At 36.4% G+C, this 25,972-nt stretch overlaps 1 protein-coding gene across 3 annotated transcripts; it reads left to right on the top strand.

Moving 5' to 3' along the window:
* Nucleotides 1-1,946: 1,946 nt before the first annotated feature.
* On the top strand, nt 1,947-24,797 carry CUNH5orf63 (chromosome unknown C5orf63 homolog). Of its 3 annotated transcripts, XM_087715873.1 has the most exons (5): nt 1,947-2,122; nt 4,202-4,296; nt 14,589-14,706; nt 20,130-20,186; nt 24,591-24,797. In XM_087715873.1, the coding sequence occupies exons 3-5, from the start codon at nt 14,596-14,598 to the stop codon at nt 24,768-24,770; spliced, it is 348 nt and encodes a 115-aa protein (XP_087571999.1). In that variant the 5' UTR covers nt 1,947-2,122; nt 4,202-4,296; nt 14,589-14,595; the 3' UTR covers nt 24,771-24,797. The 3 variants fall into 3 exon arrangements, with proteins under 3 accessions (XP_087571999.1, XP_013916071.2, XP_087572000.1); XM_014060596.2 differs by lacking the exon at nt 4,202-4,296 and having other exon boundaries at nt 1,953-2,122; XM_087715874.1 differs by lacking the exons at nt 1,947-2,122; nt 4,202-4,296 and adding an exon at nt 8,913-8,955.
* The last annotated feature ends 1,175 nt before the right edge of the window (nt 24,798-25,972 follow it).

Below are 25,972 nucleotides of genomic sequence, written 5' to 3'. Positions count from 1 at the left end.
ATGGCACCTGTTTTGACTCTACAGCACCTTCTGATTTTTTTTTATTAATGAGAAAGAACAATTTATATAATGCATATACAGTAAACCTGCCTTTTACTTGGCAGTGGGACAAGAGATCTCATCTAAGATTCTGTTGTGTATTCAGCAAAGAATAGGTGCTCAGTTTAACAATTAACCTTAAATATAAGGAATTAGCTAGATGAATTAGAAGCAGCTGGCAGAGGATTGTTTGTGGGGGGAGGTAGGGATGTGGACTTCCTAATAGTATCACTAAGAGCTTAACAACACTTGGTAAAGAGCCAAGGTGGCGCAGTGGTTAAATGCAGCACTGCAGGCTACTGCTAGATCAGCAGGTCAGCGGTTCAAATCTCACCGGCTCAGGGTTGACTCAGCCTTCCATCCTTCCGAGGTGGGTAAAATGAGGACCCAGATTGTTGGGGGCAATATGCTGACTCTCTGTAAACCGCTTAGAGAGGCCTGAAAGGCCTATGAAGCGGTATATAAGTCTACTGCTATTGCTATATTGCTATAAAGCAGGCTTTATAATGGAAAGATGTATTTACTAAGGGGACATGAATAAATCTGTACTACATGTAGCTATTCCTTACGGGTTATGAACGCTGAAGACCCAACAACACTGAATATACACATGTAACACTGCAGAACTAAAGGTTTGTTTGTTTGACATAGTTCAAATTAACTGTCTTGACACAATGTCTGAACATACAGTAGTGCCTCATTTTACTTAGCAGTTGTCAGGTATTTTTTCTAGCAGCCAGAAAATGCTGCTGTTCCTTTCTTGCATTATTACTGTCTGTACAATGTTTTAAAATGGCAGCTCAGCTGTAAGATAATAACATTCCTGAAGGGGCAAATCTCATTTATTTACCAAGTGGTGTCAAATCTTATAAAAGCTTTTTATCAAGGAGCATGATAAAGCTTCTACCAGAGCAGATAAAAGAGAAGTGCTCCTATAAACAAGCCATATTCAACAGCCAGTTTGTTGCAATAAAATTTGGCAATCACTGCTGTTTATGATAGCTTATACAACTTTCTCGTAATATGGAGAGTGGGACCTTTGAGTAGATCTCTCTGTTCTCCATATGCTCAGCCAGTATTGAGCTGGAAAAATATGAAGAAAGAAGAGTTAAATGTCAGTTCTACCACTTCCCCCATTTTAGGAAGAAGGCAAAGGATTAATTTTTTATGTAATATTTATGCATTAGTCTGTTTCCTTCATCAAACATTAGGACAAGCTGCATGAGATATTTTTAAAATCCAATTCAAGTCATGCCGTAAACCTGCAGATAAAAATTAAGATTGAGAATCCAAAGGATTTATGAAGTGTCCACCTGAAATCACTATGGTCCGAAATATTCTTTAAAAGAACATGGAAAGATTTTATTTCTGATTTTCTTGACTAGGTGCTGTTAAAATTAAATCTCACTTTAAAATATCATTTCTAACCTTCCCTTCCTTCTTTACTGGCAAAAATAACTAATTACGTGTCTTTATTCAATACGTGTACATGAGAGTCTTTTATCTGAATGGAGTTCTAAGAAGCAATAGAAGAATTCCAATTTTTCATTTCTTATGATAGCACATAAGCCTGTGTTTTAAAATACAGACGAGTAGCCCACACAACACGTGGGATTAGAGAAAGCAGGATCTTGTACGCCAGTCAACAATAATGTCCCATATTCTTGTGAAAAATATAAATATAATATAAATTCTCTTGAATCAAATCCATGCCACTGTCTTCTTTTGGGATGTTTTCGAAAGCCAACCCAGTATCTCTTAAAAGCGTTGGAAGTTGTTTTGAAAAAATCGACATAACACAACAGCCGCAACTACAACCGCCATCAGATCAGCGTCTTCGCGGGGGCACGTTTGCAATTCGAATCGAAGTTGTACAGCGACCCGCCAAAGAGCAGCTTTAAATCACAGCCGACAGAAATCCTCTACCGCTACAGAGGACGCAAGCCCATAGAAGTAGGAAAGGGAAGAGGATGGCTCAATAGTCTACCCTAATCGTATCTCTATATGCTTTTCAGGAAGTTGAACAAAGAGAGCAGGCGATCGTTCCATGCTTGTGTCTGGAAACGGGCTCAGCTTGTCAAAGGTTGGTCTTTTGAAAGGAAGGACTCGTTCTTTTCTAATAATGCAGCTAAGACTGGTCGGACTCTCACTGCTGGTTTCTAGACGATGTGTGAATTTGCAGGTTTCTCCTGTTTTAATCCAGTGTTTTTCAATCTAATCAACCTTTAGTTGTGTGACTTCAACACCCAGAATTCCCTAGCCAGGAGCGTAATAGGCTTACTGTAATGCATGTTTGGTCATAACATATTCATTTATTTGTACCTCACCCTTATTTTTACAAATTAATAAAAACATTGGATCTCAGCACAGAATGTGGATAGCCCATAGTTCATATCTGGATGATACCAGATATAAAAATAGCTGGTCTGCCAACTCTTCCAGTTTTATTCCTGTACCCTGATGCAACCTGAATATTGCATTTTCCTGTAGGTTCTAGCCTGATCAAGAAAATTTACAGCTCAGAAGATCTGTGATTGTAACTTGTATGTGTATGCTATACAACCAAACTGTCCTAAAAATTGGAGCTAGACCAGGAAAGGTTGGGGAAATGAAATCTAAACCTCATTCCAGAATTGTGTGGCTAAAATAAATAAGTAGATTTTCAGAAATTTAAATTCTTTAAATTTATAGAAAAACAGTGTGATAATCAAGGATTAAAAATACTGTTTATTTTTAAGTCATTTTATCATTCTGAGGTGCCTTTAAATTAATAAATAAAACTCTGGCTTTGGGGAAGAAACTTATTTCTCCTCCTGATCTTTACATTTTCTTTGATTAGGCTAGTATCTATTGGAAAGCAATGCTCAATTCTTGTTGGATTACCATTCAAGAATGAAATGGAAAAGTTGGTAACCCCGATATCTTTTATATATGTCAATGCTTTTCTTAAGCAGTTTCTGAATTGTCTATTAGCCACAATCTGGACTTCAATAGTTTGGATACATAATAAATTATATTATGGCTTAAGTTTGATGACTTTCTGATTCATGGAATAAAACTAAAAGGATGTGCGGTTCTTCTAGGATGTGAAACCACAAACTACTCAATGCCAAAAATTTTAATCTCTTTTAGAATAGTTCTTCCCAGTGACAGTTATAACAGTGAGTCATCAGGAGGTAGTTACATAGTAGTTACTAGAAATCTTTAATTCAGAAATAATCAGTAGCAGCAATGAATTTGTCTCTATTTTCTAAAGAATAGAGGAAGCTATGGTTCACTAGTTCATCATATATTAATGCATGAAATGTCCCCTTTCAGCACTGGCAGTATACATTTTTCATAACAATAGCAAAAAAGTGGTTCCTTTTTCTTAGGGACTAATAGCAAAGAACTAATCATGCTTCATTCCCAATTTTTCTGGCCAAGATTTTTTTTTTTTAGTATACGGGAATGGAAAACCCTCAATCACATGTCCTAACCACTGATGGTAATGTTTCAATAATACCATGTCCTAACCACTGATAGTAATGTTACAATGATACCAAATAACAATTCACTGTTCTTTCAGAATCTGCTACCTGCCGCAATCATTGTATTTTATTTCATTTCTAAAAAATTTATTAAGTTATATTATAAGATAAAAATATAGGGGAAAAAAGAAAGAGAAAAGTGCAAAGAGAGAAAAGCAGCTTCCATGTTTCCCTGAAAATAAGACAGGGTCTTATTTTCTTTTGATCCCCAAAATATGGCCTGGGCCTTATGATTGGGGAGGGGCTTATAATTTTGGGGTTGCGGGCAACTGCTCTCTTGCGAACGGATTCCCAAAGAGCCAGGCACAGCCTCAGGAGTGAATGGCTGTGTTGCACTGTTTTAGCAGCACAACAAACAACCATGAGGTGACCCTGCTCAAAAGCAACCACCCGGCCACTTCCCTCTACAGCCGGGCAGAGCACCACTCACTGACCTAGCGTATTCCAAGGTGCCAAGCCAAGCGAGCGCCTGTTTCACCGGCTCCCATAGCTTGGTGCTTTTGGGATACCGCTAGGTCAGTGAATGGTGCTCTGCCTGGCTGGAGGAAGGGGCGTTTGTCCAAGGGGCTTATTTTTAGGGGAGGGCTTATATTTTTGCCTACCCCAAAGATCTGGCATGGCTTTATTTTCAGGACAAGTCATATTTTCCAGAAAATATGATATTTACTCTACTTCATCGTGGGACCATCCCTTGAACAGAAAAAATAATCAAGTTCTCAGTTCAAAGGTATGGGGAATAAATTAAGAATTGTGGATTGGCCTGGCAAAAGAACATGCTGCCTTGCTTCTAAAATAAATTTGGGAGTCACAATAAGATGGGTTGTTGATGAAATAAGAAAAAATGTAGCCAAGATATAATAGTCATGATTTATTAGACTGCGTGGCCCTTCTTTTTATCCTTCATTAGCCCAAACTTGCTACAGATAGCTTCCTGAGATATCAGAAATGAAAAACCATGGTTTAAGTGCTGGTAACAGGTTAAAATATAGTTTATGAGACCAGCTAGAACCAATAACATTTTTTTGCGTAGTAGTATTAGAAGTTACAGTGTCTATTCCAGTGCTGGCAAACTGTTTAGCACCGAGTGCTGAAACAGGACTGCCCGTGCGCGGGGGAGCACCAGAAACCGGAAGAGCAATTCCCCAGTGCACGCTGGGAAGCTGAGCTTCTGGTTTCTTACATGCGCACGTGTGCCAGTCACCTGGTCTTCCTGTTTCTGGTGTGCATGCATGCATATTCAAGGACCAGCTGGCTGGTGCATGTGTATGAGCTGAAAACCAGAAGTTCAGCTTTCCAGTGCACACATACATGGAAACTGGGAGCTGTTCTTCCAGTTTCCAGCGCTCTCGCGCATGAAGACCAAATGGCCAGAACACAGAAGAGCAATGGGCAACGGTTGGCGTGCCTGGAGAGAAGGTTCTATGTGTCACATCCGGCACACGTGCCATAGGTTCACCATCATGGGCCTATACATTCACTTCCTGAAAAGATAAAATTGATTTTTAGATTTTCATATGAGATACCAACTATATTTTAAATCCCAAGGAGTGAGTATGGGAGTATGTGTGTCTGTCTATGTGTAGGGCAGTTGACTAAGAAGAAGGTCATGTATCACAGCAAAATTACAATCTGTTCAGATCTGCTAAAGGAAAGTAAAAGTAAATCTTTCCACGCAGAGGAAGTTCTGAGCTGCAGGAGTAGGACTGAACAGAACGACTAAAATAATTGTAGAGAAGCTTAGAAGAACGTGCTTCTGATTTATTATTCATGAAAAGAGGAGCTGGCATGTAAAATAGAAGATCTGTTTTATAGATTAATAATTTTATGGTTACATTCATGGAACATTTTAATTTTTTTCTTTCCATCCTAGTAAAACATTGTGTATTATATCACCATTTTCTTGCTATGAAATATGAATGGATCAACTGATCATTGTACAATAAATGATTCTTTTAATTGCTCCAATGAAGAATTTTCTATTCTTTTTTTTAACATTTTATATTTGATTGTATTATATCTAACTATCATGACCTTGAAGTACCACATAATAGAAATAAATATAGTATGGTGTCTTTCATTAATGCTCCAAACTTTGCTGAGTCCCAAATGACAGTACAATAGCAGAGTTGGAAGGGACCTTAGAGGTCTTCTAGTCCAACTCCCTGCCTAGGTAGGAAAGCCTATACCATTTCAGACAAATGGCTATCCAACATCTTCTTAAAGACTTTCAGTGTTGGGGCATTCACAACTTCTTGAGGCAAGCTGTTCCATTGACTAATTGTTCTAACTGTCAGGAAATTTCTCCTCAGTTCTAAGTTGCTTCTCTCCTTGATTAGTTTCCACCCATTGCTTCTTGTTCTACCCTCAGATGCCTTGGAAAATAGTTTGACTCCCTCTTCTTTGTGGCAACTCCGGAGATATTGGAACACTGCTATCCAATAATTAATTAATTAATTATAATTAATAAATTAATTCAGCTCCAATACTCTTTATCTATTACAGTCTTAGTAATTTAGTATAAATTTTTGTCTTTCACTCAGTCATTAAGAGGGCTAGCCTGAGAAGGAGAGTTTGTATTTCCATAACACCTTTATCAATGTTACAACATCAATAAAGTTAGGGGAAAAAACTTGTTTCCATCTAGTGGTCATCCATATTTATACAAATACAAATACAGCAATAATCAGTGTAGCAGGGTAACCTCCATTTCCCAATAGTATTTTGTACAATGTGCACATAACTGAGGATAATTGTTCCTGATCAAATGATGTTTGCCTATAGTAGCATCTAAGCATACTCAGTAGTGATTGGGTATATAGTTAATGTCATTTCTGCTATGTAACATTTGACTGCGATTTCTTATATCGTTCTCTGAAGAGGAAAAGAAATTAGGGTGCTGCTTCACGATCAGAGGTGGCAATAAATAGGATTTTAATTCTCACATTTTAGATTACAGTTCTTCAGAATATCAAAAAAGCATTAGTTCAGTTGTACTGTTTATGAACTTAATTTTAAAGATAACACTAGATCAGAGGTGGACAACTTAATTTCTCAACTTGCAACTTAAAATTACTTGTTTAGTGACTGTTTAAAGTTTTGATGGACACTCCCAACAGCTACTTATGACCCAATTCCAAAGTTACAATGCTTGTCCCACAATTACGTGACTTATATTTTGGGTGATCTGCATTTATGGCTGTTTGCAACGCCCCACGGTCACATGGATGCAATTTGCAATGGTTTTTTCCCCAGGTACCAGCATTTACTTTGATTTGGGGGGGGGGACTCCAATTACAAACGATGGGTTCACTTAATGACTGCAGTGTTCATTTAATGAACACTGCTATAAAGGTCATAAAATTGGCTCCAGTGATGTGATGACTCACTTTGTGTCCATCATGACTTATAACCATAATTGGCTTGGTTATGGCTATAAATCAAGGATTGTCAATATCTTATGTTTTAGCATTAATTGCATAAGTCTGCACTCTGCTCTTCCATCTTCTTTCAGCATATCCTGGAAGAGCAAATTCTAAGTGTTCATTCTATTTCAAGTGATCACAGCTTGTCATTTCATCCTAGGAGTCAAACTGAAACCATATTCAGAACCATGACCATGTTTTTATCTTACAGTAAGCCAGTTAATGTTTTCAGGGTGCCTGCTCCTCCTTTGATCATTTTTTCTTCAATGGAGGTTGCTTCATATGCTGGAAAATTCTGGGAATCAAAGTCCCCACATCTTAAAGATACCAAGTTGGGGAAACACTGCTTTATAAGATCACAATTTGATCTTAATTTATATAAAACCATGCATGGGTTTTCAATTTTTTTTACTACCAGTTCTGTGGGTGTGGCTTGGTGGGTGTGGTGTGGCTTAGTGGGTGTGGCAGGTAAAAGATTCTGTAAAATCTCCATTCCCTTCCCATTCCAGGGGAAGGATACTACAAAATCCCCATTTTCCAGTGGAAGAGAGGGCGGGGTCACGTGTGGGTATTCTCAAAGCCTGATTGGTCCAAAGACTGAGAGAAAACTTCTTAAATACTCCTTCCTTCCATTCCTGCCCAGTTTCCTCTCAGTCTGTTGGTCCAAGCACTGGTTTGAGTTGGTTTAGGTAGGAAATTGTTCCTTTTAGTGATAGGGAGAAACTCTGGCACCGTTTAGACGTTTGTCACGCCCTGCACATTTATCTCAGGTGGCAGCCGGGGTTCACAGGTCAGAGGCCTTGTTTGTCTCCTTCCAGCCTGGGACGTTGAGGGCCAGGGTGTCTTCGGCTACTATTGGCCATTGGCTGCGACAGGCCATTACAGGGGCCTATGAGGCAGCGGGTCGTTCTGCCCCTTCGGATATAACAGTCAAGTCCACTAGGAGCACTGCGACCACGGCGGCGTGGGCAACTAGGGCTCCGTTTGAGGATATTTGTCAGGCGGCCACTTGGGCTTTCCCGACCCCTTTCATATGACACTCTTGTTTGGATGCGTTTGCCTCGGTGGATGCCTCCTTTGGTCGGAGGGTCCTACAGAGGGTGGCAGCTGATACTCCCCTTGGGCCATAGTTGTTTGTTTCCCCTTCCTGGGACTAAGCTTGGGTATGTCCCACATGTGACCCCTCCCTCTCTTCCACTGGAAAAAGAATGTTGGTCTTACCTGAACATGTCTTTTCAGGGGAAGAGAGGAAGGGGTCACGACCCACCGTAGTTCGATTGTTGGGGCCAAGGGGAGGGATGGGATGTTCCTGGGGTTTTTGTTCTTGTGTTCGTTTTCAATACCATTGTTCACCATCGAAGAAAGTGGGCAGGAATGGAAGGAAGGAGTATTTAAGAAGTTTTCTCTCAGTTTTTGGACCAATCAAGTTTTGAGAATACCCACACGTGACCCCTCCCTCTTTTCCCCTGAAAAGACACGTTCAGGTAAGACCAACGTTCTTTTTCTTCCGATAAGTTGGGACTCGGGAGGCAGAGAATAGGATGGGCTGGGGCCAATCAGAGATGGTATTTACTGGTTCTCCTCAAACTACTCCAAATTTCCGCTACCGGTTCTCCAGAACTGGTCAGAACCTGCTGAATACAACCTGTGACATACATGCTGAAAAACATATTCAGACATTACATTTTAAACTATATATAAGACTGTTATTTTTCTAGAGTGATTACTGATACTCTGTAGGCTTTAATATTTATTCTTTTGTTTTGTCTAATGTATACCCTTGGACAAAAAAAATCCATAGCCTTTGGTCTGCTTCTGTTCAATTAACATCCTTCCCAAGGCCCTATGACTTTATTAGTGTGTGCGAGATACGGTGGAATAATTCCCTTTTGTTTTTCTGGTTAGTTTCCATGTTCCTGATGTTACCTCAAAAATATGGAAATGATCATTTGAGAAAGAGTTGGGTAAGAAACATATGTGATGACTTGAGTTGATGAAATCTTTTAAGTGACCTTGCAGTTATGCTATCTGATGGCTTCTGTATGCTTCACCTGTTGTTAAATATGCATTTCAAATAGTTGGTCTACCGGTCAAGTCTTTGACTGTAACTATGTACCATAGTAATACAGATAAGATTTTATAAAAAAGAAATATTTTTTCCCCAATCTCAGGCATTGTAATTAATATGCCACACTTCACCAGATGGTAGGTCCTAGACACACCTAGCTTATACCAAACGCTAAGTAAGTCAATCTTCTCCAGGGCTACTGACTAGAAAGAAAAGTCAGAAAACATCTTTGAAAAAGTCAGTGTCAAACTGCATCTATTGTGCTGTCAAGAAAACAGCAGAGCTGCTGTCACCAAGGATCAAGCTTGAATTGAGGGCATCTTTATTTTTATCATTTGTGTTTAGAGCAATTGTTACAGCAATTGTTTTGTAGCTCTGGAAATGTTTTTTTCTTTTAAAAAAATCCTAATTAAAAATGGGCAACTGAGAAATTTGACATATTTATCTCTTAACATTACAGACAATTAATTCATCTAAATTGTACTTGGCTGTTCTTATTTAATAAAATAAAAGGGGATTTATTGCTTTGCTCTTCTTCCTGGAATATAGCACTGGCCAAAAAATTTTTTCCACCATTCTTTATTCTGTTTGTATGATGAATGTTATGGTTGTTTTCCAAAATGATAAATGGGAAAAAGATGCCAGCAGCCCCTGCCGGTGTTGTTTTATGGTAATTGAGATTTATAACACACTTTATCCATATATATTGAGAATTACGATTGGAAGTACCTTATAAAAAAAGGTTAAATGATAATTACATTAAACTGGTAAAATAATTCTTACTTGGTACTCTAAAGTATTAAGAGTCTTTCTTCACAGTTGATTTCTTTTGCAATTAATACCCTGCAGGTTTTTTTTTAATAACTGCATGTTTTTCTTAGAATTATAATTCCTCTCTAGGTTTATATAGAATACAATTATGTTCCCAAGATCCAGATGACAGCCAGGAAAACATTTTTCCCAACCTGGGAAACATTCAGATGTCTGAAATTTCAACTCCCAGAATTCTTATCCAGATTGCATAATGGTAGAGGAATTCTAGGAATTGATGTCCATGCTACTAGAGCAGTGTTTTTCAACCTTTTTGTGCAAAGGCACACTTTTTCATGAAAAAAATCACGAGGCACACCACCATTAGAAAATGTTTAAAAAAATTAACTCTGTGCCTATATTGACTATATATAAAGTAATTTTCCCACGGCACACCTTACATTATGTCACGGCACACTAGTGTGCCGCGGCACAGTGGTTGAAAAACACTGTACTAGAGGGTGCCCAGTTGATTCTAGGGTGTTGTAGTTGATCTCTCCCTTTAGATGAGCAGTCAAAACTAGTTTCTATTATCTACCATCAGTATTAAATGTGAATTGAAAGGCAGCCTATGAATCAATAAATAAACCAGTGCTAGTACAACCTCTGTTTTTCCTGCCACCCACCCCACTTTTCAACGAAATGATGAACTGTATGAAATTGCTGCAAATCATCTTAGAGCAGCTTGGAGACAATGCTGTGCTGTGGTTCATCACACTTAAGTCGAAGATAATTGTATCTAACATTTGTGTAAAACAGACCCTGAAGATTATGTGATAAGAGGCAGTTCAAGGCTGAGTCGAACAATCTACATAAAGAACTATTGTTGCTTTTCATTTATAATTACTTATAATCTATCACTGTTGTTCTAGTTTTGCTTTCAACCTTTCAGTGTTTTTATAAAAGCTCTATTTGCATAGGAACTTATGACCTGCCTTTTATTTTGCTTTATTTGCCTGTTTAAATGTTCCTATATCCCCCACTTATATCCTTTTTAGGTTACAGTGTGGTGCGTAATAATAATAACAGTAAAAAATCCTACTGAGCACCGAATAAAGACTAAGATCCATAATAATAAACGTCCAATATATTCAACCTGCCCAGCTAAATAAAATTACTTTTGCCTGACTGTGAAGTTTATATCACTCTCCCACATATATCTCTGAAGAAAGAATTCCAAGATTAAGACACTCTCAGTGGGGGGAGAGAGATAATGTGTTTCCAAGTAGTATATCCTTTGGTTACAAGCCAAACTCAAGGTGAAAATCCTTGATGGTGGCAAAGTCATTTCTTTGTTATTACTGTCTAGTTTCTGTTTAACTGCCACCTTTATTTTTTGTTCTTTCACTTTTGTCTTTTTGTCTCTGGGTTTTCTCTTTCATCCTTCTTCCTAGAAGTTTCTTTTCTTGCTTCATAAGCCCTTTTTTCAAACTCATCATATTCTTGTAACCATTGTGTTTGATACAAATTTCTACGTAGCTTAGTTGTACATTGGGATTTGGGGGAACTGCCTAAAGTTGGTTTTTGTGCATCTAAAGCCACTGCCAAAGCAGTAAAAGATTTCAACTTTAAAAAAATTGTCTCACTAAATGGCAGATGGTTTAAGTGTCACATTTAGTCTACTAACACTATAAACAACTGCACTACAGTTTAATTTTTACTCCTACAATGATGTCTTGTTATAATTTTACTTCTATCCAACATCTTAAATAAACTAAAATTAATTAGTTCTTAATATTATTTCAGTAACATCATGTATCCAATCTATTAGAATTTCTTGAATGTCACTTGTACTTGGCCTGCTTCACCCTTGAGGACCAAACATTTATGAGAAATTTATCTTCCAATAAAAGTGTTTTTTTAAGGGAAGACTGTTAATATGTTTAGCTCATTATTAAATGTGGCTAAATATTTAATTTTTGTGCAATTAGAAAGATATCAAAGTGTTGTAGAACAGCAACTGGGCAGAGAGTATTTATCTTTGTAACTAAAGAATATTGATATGGAGGTTGATCAAGATATATTATGGGACCCCTGTAATTCTTGACTCCAAGTGTTCTTATGTAGTGGGAATAGAATAGAATAGAATAGAATAGAATTCTTTATTGGCCAAGTGTGGCAGGACACACAAGGAATTTGTCTGGTGCATATGCTCTCAGTGTACATAAAGAAAATAAAATACATTCATCAAGATTTTTTAAAATTTAATACTACTATTTAATTTAAATTTAATAATACTATTAAATAAAGATTTAGTTGCTGATATATTCTGGTATTCTCATCCATTTCAAGAAGAATTAATCTTTTTTACTCTTTCTTATTATGCAAATCCTTATTTTATAGTCACCTGAATGTATATGTAAATGTTATATAAAGAAATAGCATAAATCATTTGTCATTTCCTCTAAGAAAACTGACCTCTCCATAAAAATCCTTGAAAATGATGTGTGTGAGAAAGAAAGACATCACAATATATCATACAAGATAGAAGAGAAAGATCAGTGAGTAATTGGACTATAATTTAAAATGATCCACAGTTCTAATAATCTGTTCACCAATCCTATCCATTGCATTTGTGATTTCAGTGTCAATACAAACCAGAGGTGTAACTAGATTTATCCACGTTACAGATTGTATTGTACGGTGGTGATTATCAATAGTGTAATCAAACTGTAGATAGGTAGACATAGGCCATAATCCATCACGCAGTTAGACGTGCTTTAAATGTGAGTTTCAAAATAAAAGAGAGGGAGGATAGAAATCTCAGTTGAAGTAAGAGACTAGGCCCACTAAAATGAATGGCTGCAAAATGTTGCAATCTTAAATATATCTGTTAAGATTTATGTCCCAATAGACAAACTGTGACTTACATCCAGACAGAGAGGCATAAAATAGATTGTTTCGAGATATTTCTTCTAAATGTGGGAAGTAGCACATAAACAAAGGAATAAATAAGATTGCCCTGTAAGATTGAAATCTTACATACATTTCCTTAGAGGAAAGTCTTATTTACTGGAACTTATTTCAAGGTAGATATCTACGGAATTGCACTGCGAATGAATATTATTCTTTTGAACTATAATTATAATTTTTATCAAGTGTAGTTTCATTTCAGATACATGGTTTTTAAAAAAGACAGACATTTAAACAAGCCAACAATAAATATTTTCATATATTAAGTAACTGCTGCTTCCTCACCCACTATATTATCTTCAAGTTTTTAAGTAACATTCAGAGTAATTTCATCTGGTCTGTGGGGTTTTTTGGGGGGTATACTTGCCATATAGGTAGTTCTTGATGTACAACAGTTCATTTAGTGAAAAAATGACTTATGCCTATGTTTCATACTTATGACTGTTGCAGAAGTCCTATAGTCACATGATCAAAATTCAGACACTTGGCAACTGACTCTGATGGTTGTAGTGTCCCAGGATCATGTGATCACCGTTTGAGACATGCTGATAAGCACATTCAGTGGGGAAGCCAGATTCATTTAACAACCATGTTACTAACAATTGCAGTGATTTACTTAACAGCCATGATAAGAAAGGTCATAAAATAGGGCAAAACTGACAACAAGTCTCACTTATAAGCAGAAAGTTTGGGCTCAGTTGTGGTTGTAAGTCAAGAATTAGCTGTACATGATTTGTATTTCAGTGAAATATAAAAGCAGCTGTCCATTGGAGTCATTTTGAAGAACTACCAAAAATGTATATGGTTAGATTAAGAGAGGCTCAAAGTAGAGCTCTTTGTATTCTGCTAATAATGGCTGTCTTATTTTCTTTTTGCTTGAAACAATGCAATATGTTTATATCACTGTGGTTTGTTGGTGAATTTAAAACAAGCCCTACAGCAAGAAAAATGTAATCATAAATTTAAATTCTGCTTGTTCAATAATAAACATTCCCCCCCCCCCAAATGTTGTGAAAATAATATACATTTGCATTTTTATTTTACACAGTTCCTTGAGCATCACTCTTGCATGGGACTGTCTACTGATTCATAACTTATGATTGGTAATTAAAATGAATCGTGTGCAATTAGAGAAATATTTTTTCCTGTTGGTTAGCAGATTTTTTAAAATTATTTTTCCCTTCTACGACACCTTACAGTCATTATATCAACATTGTTATGTCATCATACCTGTACATGTATATAATATTTCACTTCTATATTTACGCACCTTTATACATAGTTCTATATATATTTATATATATTGTTTTTTGGTTTAATTAATTTTAATCTTGTTTTGCAGCCATTTGTACCAATTGTTCCAAATTTCATAATATTCTGACTCTTCTTTATCTTTTAATTTCAGTGTTAATTTGTCCATCTCTGCACAATCCAAACGTTTTTTTATCACTAATTCATCCGAGGGGGGTATTATTTTTTTCCAGCATTGGGCAAATGCTATTCTAGCTGTAGCAGATGTGTTAATAGGTACTTAATTTTCTTTGTATATTTCTCTTTGATTATTCCCAGCAGAAAGATTTCAGGTTTGTATTTTATCTGTTCTCCTGTAATTTCTTGCACCCATTTCCAAATTTTTGTCCAATATTTTTGTGTTTCCGGGCAGGTCCACCATATGTGATAAAGAGTCCCTTGTACTTTTTTACACTTCCAGCAGGTCGGCTTCATGTTTGGGTACATTTTAGCCAATCTTGTTAGTGATAAATGCCAATGATAAAACATTTTGTACGTATTTAATTGTTTCAACAGGGCAAAGATGCTCTGGCTTCAAAGTTGGACCTTGCATTTCACAAATTATTCAAAACCACTTCAAAGGATGTTGTGTGAAGCCAGTGCTAAACTACCAGTGTTAACGTTGTTCACCAAGGTAAGTACTAGTTGATCAAATAAATCAAATACAATGCCTCAAATGCAAATTTAAAACAATAATGTTCAAATTGAATGCAAACCTCCATTGGCAGCTCTGGCTCATTGTTTTACCATAGAGAAATGCTTCTCAACCATAGCCTTCAACTCTCAGAATTCCCTTAACCAGCATGCTGACTAGGGAATTCAGGCAGTTAAAGTCCACATGTCTTACGATGACTAAGGTTGAGAAACACTTAGAGAGAATCCTGCAACCACAGCTTGAAAGAATAAAAATAGGAAAATGTAGTTGTTTTCTGGCAGTAACAAAATTATTACATGTAGAATACTTTCAACAATACTAGGCTTATATCAGAAGCAGACAAATTGGGGTTCTCAAAATATTTTTGTACATCAGTTTCCATCACTACAGACATGCCTATGCTTGCAAAAATTGGAGCTGAGATTGAGTATTATAACTGAATGGGTCCTCATATCCATTTCATGCCTAACTGATCATATAAAGTTGCTAGATATAGCCCATGATACAAAACACTATAATTTTTGTATGATTTGTTACTACTCCATATTTCAGTTCAACTGAACGTGGATTCTTCAGTATAAGGTCAGTCTGTATAGGGGCCTTAGCTCTGGTACTGAGTTATGGTTCTTAAAGAAATGGCACTGGTGCTTCAGGTTGATTATTAGGAAGTTCAGTAGCAGTTACCCTTATGCTGTATTTCTTGGTTTCTTTTTTAAAAAATTGGATTTATCCTCTCAGAAACTGGACCAGCCCAAGATAATTTACTATAAATAAACAAATGTATTTCTCCCTGAGGCAAGGAATGTTATATGTGTTTTCCTCTTTTGCCTACAGAAGACAACGGAGTGATCGCTGAATGTTACATGTAGCTGAATGTAGAATTGTCCAGGAGATGCAATGGTTTACTATACCTGGAAGTAACAGGCTAGTTTATAAGATGTAGGACAGGTCTTTGGACCACCAAGTGTAAGTTCCAAGACCAGAAAGCAGCTGGAAGCTGAGAAGGAACAGCAAATGATGTGCCACTGTGGTCCTTCATCTATTCTCGCAGACAATTCTCTCATTTCCTAATGATAACAGCTGGTCTCAGTAGCCAAATATGTCCACATGTTACTAAGTCAAGTTTGCATATGATTATGCACTAGGCCAATCCCTATTATGGATGATTTCTTGGACTTTCAGCATTGATTGATCCTGCCGGTGTGTTCATTTCATATCATGAATAAAATTCCAAGAGAACAATGGGCTATACTTCCTGTTGGCTGTGCTTCTCCTTTCTTGGAATTGGAATGATGCAAACCCTACAGTTCCTGCCCTTCAGCCACTGTGGCCCCTTGATCTTAGCGACCTCCCTCAAAATTTACATATAACTCATAGCTTGAGTTTGATTTGAAGGATTGGAGACTTTGCTAGTGCCCTGGCATGTTCTCATGTACCCATTTTTATTTTCCGATCTGAACCATTTCAAACTCTGATATATAGAGTAGTAAATAAAGATTGGAGGTTGAAGCATTCTGGGCATTTGTGTGAGCAGAGATCTGATTTAAGGAGTCATTATTGAAGCAAGTTGAATAGCTACAACAGAAGCAGAGGTGGGTTCCTACCAGTTCACACCTATTCGGTAGAACTGGTTCGTCAAATCTACCGAACTGGTTAGAAGAGGTTCCACCAGTGGACCCGGAAAGCAGGACACACCTACAGAAGAGGTTCCAATTTTTTTTGAAGCCCACCACTGGCAAGGATCTTGTAACTTGACAGCTTTAAGACTTGCATGCTTCAATGCCAGAGTTTCTGAATAGCTACTTGGACCGACCTAAGTACTAATTCATAATTTCATATCCAGTCACTTGGGCGGCAAGTCACTCCCATCTGGTCACATGGGTGGCAAGCCACTCCCATCTGGTCACATGGGTGGCAAGCCACTCCCACAAAGGAGGCCACACCCACAGAGTAGGTTCCAACAATTTTTGAAACCCACCATTGAACAGAAGGCAGATTTGTTTACATGAAATACCTTATCTTATAGATACAAAGTCTAGCACCTAGCTAACTACATCCTATTGAGTAGAGCATCAAACAGCATGTGCCTGAGAAGAAAAGGAGATGGAAGTGACCACAGATTACCAACAGGGCAAAAGGCAAATGGCACAAAGTAAATCTTTATCTAGACATCACTGCCCCCTTGTGCCATTGGATTTACACCTCCCACAGTGAAGAAGTGTATTGATTGCTTACAGTATTAGTTAATGATTCTTGATAACAGAATTAATATCTCATTTCAGTTCATTTGTGAGACAAATGTTTCTGTTAAGAAATAAACAATTTTAAAAGAAGGGGAAGAAATATGCAAAATATAATTGGATTTCAGCCTATTTTATTTAGCTGATGTGATTCATGCAAGTCGAGCTAAATTTTTATTCTTACATGTGATTCTAATATAACAAAGTTGTTTCAGTGCTAGTTATCTATGTGGCCTATAATCTAAATAGAAAAGAAATGATGAATAATAGTATGATGGGAGAAGGGATCACTATTAACTATGAAAAATAATGTTTTGCAAAGCCTTAGCTATGCACACGCTGAGTCTTAGCAGTTTGAAATTCAGTCAGCACCAAAGCTTGCTTAGTTGACTCATCAGGACCAGTCACCATTTTTCAGCCCAATCTATTTCACAGAATTGCTGTTGTAAGAAAAAAATAGGATGAGGAAGCATTATTTAGTAGATGTAAGATGATAGATAGATAGATAGATAGATAGATAGATAGATAGATAGATAGATAGATAGATAGATAGATAGATGAGAGAGAGAGAGAGAGAGAGAGAGAGAGAGAGAGAGAATGAGAATTGCATTTTATGCAGGCTTCTTTTATTAAATAAACATTTCTGCATAGAATGTTAAAAATTGCCCCCAAAATGGAAAAGCTTAGGTCCTTAGACAGACTAAAATACAGGCTTCTTTTATTAGCGTAATGTAATATTCTCATTTTGGATCTATTCTATCCAATTCCAATTATGTTTTTAAGTAAACAGAAAAATTATGCTACAAAGAATGCACAGAAAGAATTGTGGATGCCCAGAAGATATGTTTGTTCTCTTGCAAAATTGCAGTGGGAGAGTATTTGATAGTTTTCTAAAGGGGTAGTGCCTTACGGCAGGAGGCAAAGAATTTTATCTCTAAAATTAGTACTCTTGGAGAAGATTTTTCTGCATATATCAGTGTTCCTGGAATGCAAAATGTTTCATTGACTTAGAATTGTGTGAATAGAATTGAGAAAATGGACCTGACAAAATATCAGTCTAGATTCTTCTGGCACATGAACTTTGTGAAATTATATGTGGTCTGATAATCTCACTTGAGAAAAGGCAACTTTTCTTTGTCATGCACTATGTAGTTCATGCTGGCTTTGATGTACTGCAGGGGTGTTAAACCTCGATTTCATTGAGGGCTGCATCAGGGTTGTGTTTGACCTTGGGGGGCATGGACAGCTCTACGTCACTTATGTCAGGTGGTGGAGCTGGGGTTCCTCCTGCAGCCCTCTGCTCACGAAAATGGAGCTTGGGACGGCTGCATGCTCCATTTTTACTGGCAGAGGCATCACGGGTCAGTCCTTGGCTGTTTCCAGGGTGGCTCCATGGGCCAGATCTAAGCACCTTGCGTTTGATACCCCTGATATACTGCATGGACATGGAAGGTTCAGAATAGGTTAAAATGATCCGAACACATACAGCATTGAAGGGGCTTCTGATAAATCTAAATTGCTTCCAGATGGCAGTAAGGAAAGTGTCCCAACAATCTAAAGGTTGGTTTTGCTAGGATGGAACCTAGTTGAACTTTGGAATATAGGGATAAAAAAGTTCTTGATAGGATTGCTTCTAAAGATTGTCTCCCTGAATGCCAATCTCAAAAGTCCCTTTATTCACTGAAGAGCACTTGGAAATAAAATATCAGAGGAGATACTTAGAGTGATGCTGGCATGGCAGGAAGTAAATTTAATTGAATGCATTATTGATATACAGTATATGGCTATATCTTGTGGTGAAGGAAAATTTTCTCCTCTGTCCTTTTTGTGTACATATAGGGCCATCCAATGGCCCTTTTCAAAGTGACCCAGACTCTTTTTAGGGAGGGATAGATTAATTAATTAATAGTCTTATTAATATTAACATAAATAGTCCCTTGTGAGTTCTTAGAAGAGTTATTTGCAGCTAAATTACTTGCATCATCTCAAAGTTAGAAGCCGGCTGAATAGAATCCAAAAAGTGATAAGGGTAACATAGAGTGATGTTACCTAGAAAGAGTTTGAACATGTTTACTTTGAAGAATTACATATATAAACCCTTGGCAAGATGAGGTCTGCCATCTGTGGACAATTTCTACCTGTCAGGCTTATATTTGCTTCCAGAGAGATAATAACCCAGGAAGCTGAATTTTAACCCCATCATGAGCTGAAATCATGTCCATGAAGGCTATTAAGTCCCTTTGTTTGACTTATTTTGTCAAACAAAATAGTGTTGGCTGTGGGTGAGACAAGGAAAAAAATGTCTCTCTTTCCTTACCTAGTCCTCCAGAACTACCTTCGATTTTTACTTTTTTCTGAGAAAGTCTCACTGGATAGGAACCTAGGGTTTTCTAGATGCTGCTAGCATCAACATTAGCTATGCTGGATAGGACTGCTGAAAGGTGAAATTCAACAGCACCTATAGAACTGCAGGTTCCCTGCCAATGTGCGCTGCAAGCTAAACATAGATATGGCTTAAATACTTAGCATGCACTTTTTCCCCACTGTATAATATGTGGGATAGGGTCTGTATTGGCCACTTTTTCCCCATGAATTAAGTAATTTAAAAATGGCATTGTCTCATTTCATTTATTCTTGCTGTAAAGCAATGATGAATCACTTGTAGGCTCTTCCTAAGTTCTACCCACTGGTCTTTGAATTGGCAGAAAACTAGACAACATAATTCTGGCAACCTGTATTCTGCCACAGGGACGATGCTGGCAAATAATGCTATTTTTATTTATAAACGCTGTTCAGAGGCCTGACAGGTATTGGGGAAGAAGGCATTTTCAAAGAATGCAACTTTCCCATTGCCCAGAGCAGAATGACCTTGGAAGTCAGCATTATAAGGACATGACAGAAAAAAAGATTGCCAGGATATATTCCAGGGGTAGGTTATCTATCCTATTTCAGAGTTGCCTTCTGAAATAGGATAGATAATTCTGTCAATGCTGCTTTCTCATTCTTCCCCTTTAATTCAGGATACAGACTCCAATGTGAATTTATGCTGAAAAATATTGTCAAAATGGTTTGAGAGCATGTTAACAAGCTTTATGAAGCCTGTGCTTTTCTATTCGTCCTACTTTTCATTACTGACTGCTTTTTCCCCTTCCCCTCCTTAAGCATCCCTGTCCTTTATGCGAAGAAGCCAAAATGATGCTTGAACCATATAAACATAAGGTAGGTTAATACAGTCCTTTGCTTAATCAAAACACCAACCCACAACCTTTAAAATAAGGAATCAGAACATATTTTTCTGCAGATGCACACAAATGCACTGGCAATTGTTTCTCTTTCTTTTGGAATTTCTAAAAAATTAGTTTCCACAACTGATTTTCATAAAGTCAATTCTCAGAAAGCATTTTTGTCTTTTGGACTATTGCAACTGAAATTGCACTGCTCTATTACAGACTGGCTTCAGAATTGGCTACAGAGATTAAATGCCTAGGTTGGTCAGATTAATTATCTTCAGTATCCAAAAGAAAAACCATGATTCATCTGGGTTTATTTATCTAGCTATTTATTTATTTTGGCCTCTTGGTGGCTTGACCACATTAGGTGCATTGCCTAAAAGAATCTAGAAAGGATAGCCATTTTTTTGCAATCATTTTTTCCCCTTTAGCTCAAGTACATTTAGATGGTACCATTTGATGGCTCCTCACTGGACAATTGCTCTTCCATTGTTTTCAATATTTACATGAAACTATTGAAGGAGTTGATCATTAGATTTGAAACCAGGTATGATCTGTATGCTGATGATACCTATCTTCGGATAATGATGGAGTTTCCTGGATGTATTGCATGCTTACATTTGATAAAAGGCTGAGTAAGAAGTTATACACTGAAATGTAATAAGAGGGCATTTGCTGATATATATATTATTTTATCATATTACATTAGCAAAAGAACCTAGTGGTCTACGAATACCCAACAGCATTCACATGATAATTTAACCTCAGAATTAATAATCTCAATAATCATTAAAAGGGGTAGAATTCTGAAAAATTATATTGTCAAAATAGCAACACTTGACTATATTACTTCTTCCTATCACTTCATTGCAAATAAAAGCCTAGTTCAATTGTTGACTGAAAAATCTACAATTTTTCTAGATTTGATAGATTTCAAATACTAGAGATACAGTGCAGAAGAACCTGTGCCACTGTTGAGGAAGCAAATATCAATTTCATCAGTAACAAAGGATTACTGGGAAATATGCTTAACCCATCTTAAACTTCTAATCCAGTGTTTGACTGGGGAATTCTGGGAGTTGAAATCCACACAAGATAAAGATGTCAAGGTTGAGAAACTGCTCTTACCACTATGGAACATCAGAAGCAGCAATAGCATCTAGACAAAACACAGTAAATTAGAAATCCTTGAATTGAATAAACTGCCAAGAAACAATCTGATGTAATTTGTATGTTTTTTTTTAATTTAGCAAACATTTTTAAATGGTTTTCTTAAAACTGGATTAATACGAAGTAATAATGTTATGAGAAGCCCAGTTTGTTTTTTAATAGTGGATTTCCCCACTCTTCTATATGTTTCCCTATGATTACCTATCATACTATTCTTTTTCAGGGTGAACAAAGTTATATAAAACAGAAAAGGACTAAAAAACTACTAGGCTAAAGATATTAAAGGCCCAAGATAAGGAAATGAAAAGGCAGAATAGCAAAAACTAATTTATGCCAATACTATTCTGTATAATTTTTCATAGCTTTCTGTCCCTGAAAATCATTCCTATTTCTGCCATACACTGACTTTTATTCTTTCAGATTTTTTCCTGTTTTTGAGGATCTCATTAACTTTCCTGGCCTTTCCCTTTCTCTTCACCTATTCATGGTGTAGTCTTAGTAGGGAATGCCACAGATTGAATAATCTATATCTTTGGTATCTTACTAAAACAATAAAAAAGCATTTTTCAACACGGTTTATTCCATAATAAAGTTTTCATGGATAAACCTGTCAAAATAATCCAATGCTGTAGGCACCAAAACGTAGGAACATTAATTTTTAACCTACACAGGGATTCTGATACTTGTCATGGAATCAAATAGTAGCTTTCAAGTTTAGCCCCCATAGGAATTCAATTCTGAAGTTATGAAGGTAGGATGAAGTTATGAAGGTCCAGTGATAACTATGGCAGTGAGAGAAGTAATATCTTTCCCAATCGTTATAATTTGTGCAATAAAATTATCATGGTCATAAATCGATGTCTATCTTTAGTCAAGCTGGTTTCCAGAAGTGCTCAAAGGAAATATGTTGTTGCTAGACTTTATATTCGTGCACCAGCTGCCAATTTGCTTTAGGGCATTAGTTCCTATATCTTTTCCCCAAAAAACAGCCTATTCCAGTGAAATCATTTTTCTATTGCCGCCTTCAAAAAATGTTAATACTTAGTATAAATGTATAATCCAACACTTCTTATGGGTAAATCATTCTTGTTGGACTGTATAAATAAAATCTACCAGCGGAGAAATAATGATGGATTAATATGGTGAGATATAATTTTTTTCACCTAGTGGTTAACACAGACATTTATTACAAGCACTCATTATTTTAATAATATGTTACAAACTTCATGATTCCTGTCAAATGAATCAAATTCTTTATACATTTTGGTTTATAAATCAAGTTTATTCCTATTTATAGTTGCAAATAAAAAGATTGGACACTCTAGGAAAGAGAACTCATGTAAAATTTCCCCCAAATATTGTCTCTACTTTCTCCTTAGATTTAACTGACCTTTTTGAAAATCACCCTCTGAGGTGGGATGGGATGATAATGATGATGATGATGATATTGGTTTGGAAACCCTGCATCAGAGTTTTAAAACTTGATTTGGAAACCTCATATACTTTGATTTAGGCTTCTTGGGAGAATATAAATTATATATTTATTTATTTATATATAAATTATATTTATATATTTATAAATAGAAATATAAATTTCTATGTGATACCATGAGCTATTCTGGCTATATCTCCATTAATCCTTCTTTGGAGCTGTCTTCCTACTATTTTTGCCATATAACCCCCTGCTGGCTTAAGAGACTTAGCTCCTTTGTTGGCATTTTAAAAAGCCCTGCTAGGTATTTTTTAAAATAAACAATGCTTAATTGTTGATGTTGTTGGTTTCTAACTGTTCTTTGTATCTTTGGTTTTAATTGTGATAGTGTGGTTTATTGTAAATCACCAAGAAACTTTAATTGTTATCAATAGTGTTTCAGAAGTACTAAAATTGGAAATATTTCATGGTAAAATAATTCAGTGTTATGCATTACAGTTCCTGCCAAAATAATTGCCTCAAAATCTTCATGGATTTGATTTTGTCCATCTAAATGGTTAAGATAAAACAAATATACAGATAAAGTTAATACTGAAACAGAAGATGGGTTGTATCTTATACAACCTGGAAGTTATATTAATTGCTTTTCTTAGAATATAGTTAGAATCTCAATCAATGAGATTTCCTTTCTATAAAATGTCCGATTGTTTCTTTCTCCTATTTAGAAATTTACTAAAACTGTTGCTTTGTTAAGCAGGAATGAGTTAGTGCAACGATTCTCTGAAACAGGAATGATAGCAGGAGAAGAAATCTGACTGTGCACTGAAAATTTGGCCAACATGTAGTTCAAGACAAATGTTTGCTTTAATTACTAGACTCAACTCGCTGAATTTGCTTTTATTCTTTATTTATTCTGCTCCAAGGCCCCCAGGAAATAATACCTTCGATGTATAATGGGTCTAGAAGATTATTCGACCAACCACAAAGGGCTTATTTGCCCTAGAATAATATTGGGAGGTTTGAGCTACAGGGCTTAAACATGGAGCTGAGATCATTCCAGAAAGCAATCTGAAATCAGATCTAATTAGGGCATTTCATTCCCCACTGTCATTTTACAAGTCTTTTGTCTTCCCAAATGGAAGCAGTTGAGATCTCCTTAGCCTAATAAGCCACTTATTGCCACTTATAAAACCAATAGGAATAACTCACATGGAGGTAACCAAAGGTTATCTAGGATGCTTGACCAAAAAAAAGACCAAGAGTGATTATGTTCACAGAACATACTTACTGAACCAATATAATTCAGGGAATTAACACAAACCTAAGTTCACGTAGTAGACTCCAACATAAACTAATCCTATGAGCTGCGTTCTTCCAGCATGCTAGGCTAAAATATGATCGCCTGGATTGCAGTTTAAGTTATTGTGCAAAGATAGGCTATATGCAGTCTTTCATCACACTGCTGGCAAATTTCAAAATTACTTGTTCATTTGTCATCTAAGTGCCTCTCTGAATAAATTTAGAAACTGTTTCTCAGGACATTTGTATCTGTAGCAATAATCCTTACTGGGGTCCCCAAATCCTCTTATTCAAATCATTCAAAAAAAAATTGCTGAAAGAAATAAACCTAATCAGTTTTTTTCAACGTAAGTATTGCTTTACAACCTACGGTACATAGATTTTCATTGAGATCAGTTCTTTTAGTATGGTTTATTACTATGCTTTTCTAATGTTTGACTGCTAGCTATTTTATTGTCCATTTGTTTTGTTTTGTTTTTTGTTTCTTTACAGTTTACTTTGGAGGAAATAGATATAACTCTACCTAATCATTCAATCTGGCTTGAAAAATACAAGTACGAAATACCTGTCTTTCATCTGAATGGGAAATTCTTAATGAAGCATCGGGTAGATGTACCAAAACTAGAAAAGCAGCTTTTGAATTTAGAATTACAAGATGAAAGAAACAAATGAATAAAAATGAGGATATTTAACTGCAAACCATAAGGATTGCATTGATCATTTTTGCATTGCCTTCTGTACAAAATCATACCCTGCAAATTTTATAATCAACTATCAGAGTTGTGTTTGATGACATGTTTATTTCATATTGACTATGTTCTTCACTGACAGTAAACACCACCCGCATTTTAGATTTTTTTTTCAATTGTCACACATTTCACATATAGTTTAGACTTTATGTTACTACTATACAATGAAATATAATTGTATTAATAAAATCGAAGCACCTTAAAACTTGGTCCTAAAATAATTGAAACAATCTGAAACCAAGTAAGCTTATTGTCAATTTCACCTTCATTCTTACATTTGTTGTTAAACATTATATAACTTTCCTTGGATATCAGTTTGCATAGCTAAGAATAGATTTCAACTTTAGGCTAAAGTTATAAAGCAGCCTTTCCTTCCAAATATGTTGGACTTCAAAACTTCCATCCTTCTGCTGGCTTGGAATTCAGTGCATCTGGAAGGTTTCAAATTGAGAGAATGTGCTTATATTTTAAGGACAGCACAGGTGGTCCTCAACTTACCATTTGTTTAGTGACTGTTCGAAGTTACAACAGCATTGAAAAAACAGACTCACAACTGTTTTTCACACTTACTAATGTTGCAGCATCCCCATGGACACATGATCAAAATTTGGACACTTGGCAACTGACTTGTATTTATGACAGTTGCATTGTCCCGGGGTCACACAATCCCCTTTTGCAATCTTCTGACAAGCAAAGTCAATGGCTCCAGGTTCACTTAACCACCATGTTGGTGGTTAACAACGGCAGGGATTCACTTAACAATTGTGACAAGAAATGGGGCAAAGCGCACTTAACAAATGTCTCACTTAGCAACAGAAATTTTGCACTCAGTTGTGATCATAAGTCAAGGACAACGTGTCCATGAAAACTGGCCACTCTTTGTGAGAATGCTTGCATTTTTTCTGATTGCTCCTGGAAGCCAATCAAAAATTTCAAACGCTGTACTAGTAGTAACAGCATTTGGACCAAAGTCCTTTTGGCTATATTGGAAAAAAAAGACAAATAGGCGGATCGTTGAAATAGATTATCTTCAGAGCCTTTTCCAGTTCTGTGATCTCTGTTTCCTCATAATTGGTCTTTCATTAGAGGCTTATTAGTTAATGATGCCTCATTAAATATACATAG

Source organism: Thamnophis sirtalis, unplaced genomic scaffold (assembly GCF_051295495.1).
Source record: "Thamnophis sirtalis isolate CommonGarterSnake01/CBP01778 unplaced genomic scaffold, rThaSir2_p1.2 scaffold_5, whole genome shotgun sequence".
NCBI classification, from domain to species: Eukaryota; Metazoa; Chordata; class Lepidosauria; order Squamata; family Natricidae; genus Thamnophis; species Thamnophis sirtalis.
The sequence above is the reverse complement of the archived record's forward strand: the minus strand, read 5'-3'. Positions and strand labels throughout refer to the sequence as shown.